Source organism: Meles meles, chromosome 2, assembly GCF_922984935.1.
Source record: "Meles meles chromosome 2, mMelMel3.1 paternal haplotype, whole genome shotgun sequence".
NCBI classification, from domain to species: Eukaryota; Metazoa; Chordata; class Mammalia; order Carnivora; family Mustelidae; genus Meles; species Meles meles.
The window spans coordinates 65,095,444-65,104,600 of NC_060067.1; the positions used below are offsets into that span (position 1 = coordinate 65,095,444).

Sequence of the window (9,157 nt, forward strand, 5' to 3'; positions counted from 1 at the left end):
TTTTTAGCTGCGGTGAGGAATGGGAGGGGTTCTCCATCATGGCGCTGTCTCTAGGTCCAGGCTTCCACTCTATCAGTATGGGCGGGGAGTGGGAGGCGGAGGACGGTATTTTTCATTCCTCCGGCAGGGAAGGAACTCGGCGGCGAAATGCAAGAGCTGGACGGTGCTGAGGCCAGGCGCAGGACGCTCGGCACTCTCCGCCCCATCCAGGCTCCAGGGCTGGAGGGAGGGGTTCGGCCCCCCGCGCCCCTCCCTCTTTTGTTCAGCTCCGCATCCTCCCTTGTCCACGCCACCCTCCCGCACTTCCCGTGGGGTGGGGGGTGGGGGACGGCAGGCCCTCGGGGAGAGGGCCCCGAGGCTCCAGCCCCGCCTAGCCATGCGGGGCTCCCCCCACCACCACCACCATTGTCCCCAGAGGCTGGGGGGGAGGGGGCTGCAGTGCTGAGATCAGCCCCGCCCCACCCGCCGCCACGCAGGAAGCCTCGGGGGCCGCCCCTGCAGTCCCCCCGCGGATCCGGACCCTGGCGGCGACCACCCCCACCCCACAAAGAACGGCGGGCGGGGGCGGGGGCCCGGCTTACCGTGATGTGCGGAATGCTCTTCTTGCCCTGGTACGACATGGCCCCGCTGGCGCCCTCGGCCCGGCCGGCGGACCTGTGGGGCTGTCTTTCGCTCGGTCCGGCTCTCAACCGGTCCCGCTCCCCGCGGGCGCGGTGACAAAGGCCCGGAAGGGCAGAAGAGAAGGATGAAGGCTCAGCGCCCGCGGCAGCCCACGCGCCCGCTGCCCTGGCTGCACGGCCCGCCCGCCGCTGCCGCCGCCGCCGCTCCCGCTGCCAGCGCCGCCCGGCTCGGTGAGGAGGGCGGGAGGAGGAGGGAGAGGCGAGGGCGGGAGGAGGGGGCTACAGACAGCTCCTCCCGGCGGCGCGGAGCTGAGCCCGATTCGCCCCTCTCGGCTCGAACCAGGAAGCTCTTCCCTTCCGATCCCCCCACTCCGCCCCCCGCCCCCCGAACGGCCCAGCCCCGCCGACCCCCGCCCTGCGCACACGCCCTCGGCTGCGCCCCGGCCTAGCTCTCGCGATTGGGAATGTCTGGTTTTCAGGGTGTTTTAAATGCCAGAGACGGCCTCGGGCTGCGCCGGCAAAGCCCGCGGCAGCGCCACAGGTGTGCGGCCCCGCATCTGCGGCCCCGACAGAACAGCTGCGCAGGGGAGGGAGCGTGGGGCGGGCGCTGAGGACCCGCCCGAGCTGCAGGAGCGTTCAGGGGGCCCTCCGGAGCCGGCCCAACGACTGCCCCCGCCCTCTTCTGCCTCTAGTGCTGCAGCCTCCGCTCCTGTTCGTCCATCCGCTGTGCACTCCCCCTGAATAAACCAAGCTCTTTTCCGTCCCCGGTGACTCCAGGCCTTTACTCAAGCTGTACCTTTAATATCTAACCCCAGACAAAAGGTTACCCATCTCCCAGACTCATCTTTAATGGCCTCTCCACAAAGCCTCTCCTGCCACCCTCCCCACTCCCATCATTGATTCAGCCTCCCAGAGGGCTCAGCAGGAGCCTTACTGCCAGGCCAAGGGAGTGCAGCCTGGATGACACAGACAAGGCCCTAACCTAATTAACAGCTGACCTTCTCTACCCCCTGCAGCAGCTTCTCATCACATGGCAGCCTGGCCCTGGGGCCACCAGGTCACCCCCACAGGCTTGCCTACCAGTGATTGTTTGGAGGGCCAGATCGCTGGTACTAAGGTCCCCACAGACCCCAGGAGAGCCTGGGGGGGACAAGAGGAGAATGGGATGTCCTGCCTCCCAGCGTATAGTGTACCATAGTGAGAGGTGGGCAGGAGGCCAGGTCATAGCTTGATAAACTTCTTGACAGGAAAGAAGAAGGAAGGGGTATTCCTAGCAAGCCCCCACAATCCCAGACAGGTACCCCAAATCTCCAGACAGAATAAAATGTTAACCTTCTCTGCCATTCACTTTCTGCTTGCAAAATACAAACCTGCAGTATCTTTTAAAAGACCCATTTTCTTTACTTTATAGTTGTCACCCAGAGGGAGGGTGTGCTAGGGGTGGTGAAACACCCCACCGAACAAGCTGAGGCCTGAAGCCCTTCCCTCCACAGCCACCTAGAGGCCAGTCACCCACACCAGGACAGGAGGCCAGAGACACCTTGGCCTTGGGATAGATGTGGGGTTGTAAATTCACAGAAGAGAAGCGACTAAGTCGCTTAGTATTCCAGGAACACTAGACCATCATTTTCCCATTTTACAGGTGGAAAGTTTGGACTTACAGAAATAAAATGGTATCTCAGGTGCAAAGTATATTAGCTACAGCAGAACAGTTTCTGGAAGCCAGGTTCCTGCCCACCTTATCTAGAACTCATTCTTCTACACTCATTCTTCCAGTCTGTCCTCTGGATCTGGGTCTTAAATCCTTGTTGATTTAAGAATTTAAATCAACCCAGAATTTGCAGAACCCAGAATTTGCAGGTCTCTGTTCCCATGACGCCTACATTCCCTTCCTCAGCGTTGGTAAGTCCTAGGTTCCACGCATCAGGACGTCCAGGGTCAGTCTGCACAGGGAATCTCCAAAGCCCGGACAAGACCACGTGGCATCGGGGGGAGGGGCACCAGTTCTCGATTGGCCAAACAGACCGCTGCTCCCAAGCCGACTTCCCGGCTACAAAGCGCCGCAGTCGCTGGGCCTCCGGCCTCAGCAAACGCTGCGCCTGCGCCTCAGAAACTCCTCCTTCCTCCCCAGGAGAGAGCTTTCTGGGCGGTGGGGAGGACCTCGGGCCCGGGTAACCTCTGCAAAGCACTGCAGCCTCGAAGCCCGCCCCAGAACAGGAGCCCTGTGGCCGTTTGGTCCGCAGAAAATAAAACGTTTCCCCTTGGGAGACCGTGAGCCCCTCGGTTCCGCAGCCCCAAACCTCGAGGACTTCTGGAGCCCTAGGCACGCCGGAGGCGCCGCCTTTTGTCCAGTCCCGGAGGAGCCATGGAGAAAAGGAAGAGAGGGCCAGAGGGGGTGAGAGAGGAGTGGAAGAAGTGAAGGGACCACTATCCCTAAATGCCTAGGCGCGGCTGCGGAGCTGCCCCAGACAGAGCCTGGGAGCGATGCTGGCGCTGGTGACAGTGGCCATAGCTCCGTCGGGGACACACTTTCAGACAGTTTCCGGACGTGCACAAAGCGCTCTCGCCTCCCTAATACTCCACCACGCCTTGTGGGTGCCTGGGAGAAATATGCCATCCCCATTTCACAGGTGGAGAAGCTGAGGTTTAAGGGGACTAAGTGCCTTGGCTGGAAACCAAGGTTTCTCAGTACCGACGCTGACTTCTGGATCCGCAACCCTGAAGCCTCCAGCTCGGGCTCAGAAGCCTGGATCACAAGCAAGGTTGACCACAGGAAAGAAGGTGGTCAGGAGAGAATAAGAAGGGGTAGAGAGGGGCGCCTGGGTGGCTCAGTGGGTTGGGCCGCTGCCTTCGGCTCGGGTCATGATCCCGGGGTCCTGGGATCGAGTCCCGCGTCGGGCTCTCTGCTCAGCAAAGAGCCTGCTTCTACCCTGCTCCCTCTATCTCTCTGCCTGCCTCTCTGCCTACTTGTGATCTCTGTCTGTTAAATAAATAAATAAAATCTTTAAAAAAAAAAAAAAAAGAAGGGGTAGAGAAAAGGAGATGACTCTCTGGATGTCGCCCGCCCTTGTCCCCCCACCCCATCACTATAGACCTCCCCTTTTCAAGGCACCTAGTTCAGGACCATGGAGAGTTCCTGAGCGAGGTGGACAGAACGCGGAGAGCGAAAGAACCAAAGCAGCAGGAGACCTGGTACCGCATTGTAGCAGCGGTAGGCTGCCCCAGCCCCCACTCTCCAGGAAGCCCTCCCAGATTTCTGTCTGGATTGAGCTCTGCTTCCTCCCGCTCACTTCATGCCTCTCACAGTATTTAAGGGGAGAGAAGGGTTAATAAGAAATGATAGTAAAATTCAACAACGAACATTTATTGAACGCTCACTGCCCACCAGGATTAACTGATTTAATTCTCACAATGTATCTGTCACCCACCCTGGCCTGGGGTGGGGCCAGCGTGCTGAGCTGGGACCTCAGCACCTACCGGAGGTCTGGGACCTCAGCAGTGCTCAGACTTTGAGTTCTGGGCTAAGGTGACAGCTCGCTGGCCCTCCAGTGTTCCAACTTCCGTTGTCCTGGCATCTGGCCCCGACCCTCACACATACGTCCCAAAGCTGTGCTGTCTACCCATCCATCTTCCTTCAGTTCCCTGGCGACCTCTAGCTTAAGGGAGAAAAGCCATAGGGTCCACGGCCTGGCATTCCCTCTCCCTAATGTTCTTTCACTTTAGGAGGGTAAAACCCTCCAAGTCTGGAAGCCAGAGACCGGGGTTCAAATCTCCGCTCTGCCTCCAACTTGCTCTGTGAAGAGAGCAGACTGGCGTCGTGCTGTGGGACTCAGGAGCATCCCCTGAAGATGTCAGTGCTTGGCGATAACGGTTCTAGTTCTATCTGCCCGACCCATCTAAATCGTTAACCAAATCTTTCCCCCAGAAAGCAAAGAGGGGGCACACAGGAATGGTTCCTTTCAGCATTAACCTGTGTGACCACAGGAGTTTCACTGAACATTTTCCAGAGCCTGGAATACAGTAGGTGCTCCATAATCACTAATGAGTGAGTGAATAAATGAATGGACGAATGCGAAAGGAGCTCCCCCTCTTTTCGTAAGGCAGGGAATGGGGATCCTTGGGTTAACTTCACCCCAGAGGTCCACTCGCTTTTTAAGGGTCCATGTGGCGGCTGTAGCCAACTTACTTTCCTTCTCAGAGCCTTGCTCTCTCTTCCTGCAGAAAAAGAGCAGGGAGCTGGATTTCGAAGGACCCTTTGGAGTCTCACCACTAAATCGTACCACCTCTCCGACCCTCCAGTGTGACGGAGTGGGGGAGGGGCCTTCCGTGGCCCTCTCAAGCCCCGTGGCAGCAGCCACGGCACTCCGCTCAGGCAGCTCCACGCCCAGCTGTCCCGAGGGCCCCGCCCCCCCGTCCGGTCCCCACGCGCCCCGAGGGTACCTGGCCATTGTCCCGGCCGAGTGGCAGGTCACGGGGTGCGGGGCAACGGATGCGAAGCGCGAGTGGTCGCTCATCGCGCTCGCCCGGCGAACTGACCGCGGAGCCCGAGAGCTCACTCACGTCGCTGGCTGTGTCCTCGCTACCACCGGGCCCTGGCAGGCCGACGGCGTCGGGCCGGCCAGCACTGCGAGGCGTGCGAGCCGAGCCGCGGCGGCCCACGCTGTACGCGTCGAAGTCGATGGTCTTGTTCTCGTAGGCGCCCTCCACCGCGGCGAACATGCCGCCGTACTTCTGGCGCGGCGTCTGCGCCGCGCTGCCCGGCCGCGCCAGGTACACTGGCAGGTCGTCCTCGGTGTTCCACACGCGCCGCCGGTCCGCCATGCCGGTCCAAGGCCGGCCGCCCACCCGCGCTCCCGCCCGCTCGCGGCCCTGGCCACCGCCGTGCGCCGCGCTCCGCGCTCGCTGCGGGCCCGCGGCGGCCCAGGCGCTACTGCGGCCGGGGGAGAGGAGGGGCGGGGCGGGGCGCGCGGCGGGGCGGGTCAGGGGCGGGGCCGGGGCGGAGACTCCGGGAGGCTGTAGGGAGCACAGCGGCCAGCTACAAAGGACCGGGGGGGCGGGGACGCGGCGGAGGCGGGGAGGGACGGTGACGTGCTGGAGCCGCAGCGCCGAGGGCGGGCAGCCGAGCCGCAGTGCCCTCACCACACCCCCACTCCCCGCCCCCAGACTGAGCGCAGGACGCGAGGAGAGCGAAGAGGTGAGAGCCTGGAGTACACACACACACACACACACACACACACACACACACACACACTCTCTCTCTCTCTCACACACACGCGGGAGCACACGCACACACTCCCAGGCACACACAGGTTATACCAGCACACCAGACAATTACACCATAAAACACGTGAGACATGCACAAACATGCTGGCACGCGCGCACACAAACACGCACACGCATACACACACGGGTGCTGATTACACTCAGGCTTCCCAGTCACACACAGGCTCATTCAGTCACATCTTAGACACTTTTGCACACACGTACAAGCTGGTACGTATTACGAGCCAATTACACACACCCACCCCAGAAATTCTCATAGTCACCCAACCCCACCAACCCAGCATTACACCGAAATGGGTTGCACAACGGGAGAAGCACTCACACATTGGACACAGTGTTCATTCATTCTGCAGTGTTTTATTGAGTGCCCGTTGGTGCCAAGCACGTTGTGGGAGCTGAGGATGGCGCTGTGAACAAAACACATCAGGTCCTGGCCTCAGGGAGATGACAATCTAAGGAGGGAGGAAACAAACACTGGCATAATGTTCTAGACCCTGCTAAGTGCTAGGAAAGATGATAGGGCAAAACAAGAGGGACATGCCACGACCACATGCACTTGGGCAGACAAGAGAAGTACACTCCTGTATGCCAACGAATGGCTCACACGCATACACGATGCTCACTCCTACAACACCCACACAACAAGGAAATTGACACACACTCATACCAAAGGCAAACTCACAAGGTGACTCGATACAGGTGTACTGGTAAACCCAGTCAGGACACCCACACAGAAATCCACACCAGAAATAAGGAAAGTCTGAAAATTAAACAGGAACACTCCAGAGAAGGACACACAGAGAGAAAGATGAACACATAACCACACACACACACACACACACACACACACACCTGTCAGTCACCCAGACAAATATTCCCCATTCTAGAGTCACCTCCCACGACCCCTGGTACAGCGTACACTGAACGTGCCAGGAGCTTGCAGCTGAGGGTTCCAGGTGTCCTCTGGCTTGGGCCAGGTGGAAGACATGGAGGTCTGGGGGCTATTCTTCTAGGGATCCCCTTAATCCTTCTTCAAGACCAGGCTCCATGTGCTTCCCCTAGATACCATCCCTCATTTCTCCATGATTATCATCAGGCAGAGGGACCTGAGAGTCTCCTGGGATATGGCGATCCCAGCTGGTCTTTCTGGATGGATGGAATCACCAGCTGCTGACGCTCTCTGCCTGCAAATCCAGACAGGCAGCATCTGGGACAGGGTGGGGACCACAGAAGGGAGTCTAAGTGCCTGGCCTGGCACCCTCAGCCCTCCCTCTTCTGGGAGCTGTCCCTTCAGCACCTGATCTCACCAATTCTGGGGGCCCACACAGAGAGCAAGATTCACATTCTCCTTCTTGTGACTGCTGGAACCTATGTGCTGATGACACCAGGGATACTGCCTTCATGGGAGCTGACTCCCTGCTGTATTTACTATCCTTCAACGCTGGAAGAAACTGCCCACTGGGTAGATGAGGAAACAGGGGAGGAACAGTGAAAGTGCCTAGTGCCTCCTACATTATTGTGCTTAACCAGGCCTGGAACTCCACGGGCATTTAGCAGATCCCTTTCTTGCGCTGGGAACACTATGATGAACATTTATAAAGCTGCTTCCTGCAAAAAGCATATATTATAGTAGGGGAGAGAGTACTGGCCATAATGAACATAAGAACCCTCCCCCACTTTCCTCTTTAATCCACCCCATCCCCCATCCTGGTCTCCTTTGTCCCTGAGCACCCTGCACAGATTTCTGTCACGAATATCCATTGAGGTCTGGAGGACTCTAGGCTTCATTGCAAGTGTTTTCAATGACAACTTCTTTCTGTCTTGGGAAATACTATTCCCAGGATATCCCAAACCAGGAAATTTCATATTGAAGCCCACCTAGACTTCTAAAGCCTCACAAATATTCGCAGCAACTAAACCCATAGAAATAGCAGGGAATCCAAGAATCTTTCGAGGTCAGTCCTCCATGCCTGTATCTGCTCTCCACATTTTGAGGAGCTCGTCTGCCTTACTTTGCTTAAATACCATTGGTGATAGGGATCCCACTGCTTTCCAAGAAAACCCTTTCTGCTGTAAAGAAGGGCTAGGCAGTTGTCAAGACCAGAAGGGAGTAGTGCAAGGAAGAAGGAGGGAAGGAGTTGCCTTTGTGCAGAAACAAGAAAGGAAAATATAGCTCCCATTTATGGAGAATTGACTACACCTCGGATCATTGTGGGCACTGTACGTATAGTAACTCTTTTAAGAATCATAACAACCTTTGACATAAGTACCATTTTAGCCTCATATTACAGATGAGAAAACTAACGTTCTGAGAGTTAAGTGACTTGCCTAGGGTCACAGCTGGTAAGTGATACTGCTTAGGATTTAAACACAGAGGTCTGGTCTCAGAGTCTGCATCTTAATGGGTACTCTTTACCCTTCTCAAGAAGTGTGGCTGAAGGAATCCCTTTGGAAGAGGAGAGGTCTGGGATAGTCAGAAGAGTCTGGATTTGGGGGTTAGAATCCTGTCCTCCCTGCAGCCTAGAGCAATTAATCATTCAGCCTTCACCCAGCATACATTTGGATACTCACTCTATGTCAAAGACTTTATGTTACTCCTCAGGACTCCTCTGGACTCCTCTGTTTCCCTGAAGACAAGGGAGGAGGGTCTGACTTTTATGGAGTGTCTAGCAAATGTATGTAAGGGTCTCTGCACACACTCATCTCTACACACTACAAATCTGCTTTACGTGTCACTTGATATGCCACGGCTCTCTCAGCAGCCCTATATGGCAGGCAGCATCTCCATATTGTGGGGAGGGGTACAGTGCTGCAGGGTACATACTTCAAACTCACAGCCCCAGTTATCGGCCGGGAGATGATCACGCCGGGGTTCAGCACAGGCTTATCTGAGTGCTTCCTACAATGTCCCCTCTTTCAAGGGCAGTAACCCAGGTATGGCAAAGAAAAGGAAGCCAGAAACAAAGCTGGTGCTTAAGTTAGGAAATGCACCTGCCAGCCTGCTGGGAGACCAAGGGAGAAGCATTTGACCACGGCCAGCAGATGAAAGCCCAGGAAAGCTGAGCAAACTACATGTGGGACAGAGGATGGCTGTGACCTTCCCCATCCTCTCCTCTGACTGCTCTCAGCCCTCCAGAGAAGGAGTGCTCACAAGTGAGTTGAACCATGACATCTGGTGAAGGACAAGCCAGGAGCTCATCCTGTCAGGCCACAAAGTCTTCCAGGGTGATGGCAGAGAAGAGAGAAGGCCAGGT

At 57.1% G+C, this 9,157-nt stretch overlaps 1 protein-coding gene across 2 annotated transcripts in view; it reads right to left on the minus strand.

Annotated features, from left to right (window-relative positions):
• Positions 1-5,477, minus strand: part of CRMP1 (collapsin response mediator protein 1) — a 71,120-nt gene extending 65,643 nt beyond the window's left edge. The window contains exon 1 of one of the 2 annotated variants that reach the window (XM_045998427.1): positions 5,061-5,477. In XM_045998427.1, coding sequence (XP_045854383.1) covers positions 5,061-5,441 — 381 coding nt within the window. In that variant the 5' untranslated portion in view covers positions 5,442-5,477. Of the gene's footprint in view, positions 1-581; positions 981-5,060 lie in introns of those variants that run through there. The other variant, XM_045998428.1, reaches the window with a different exon arrangement.
• Between the last annotated feature and the right edge of the window lie 3,680 nt (positions 5,478-9,157).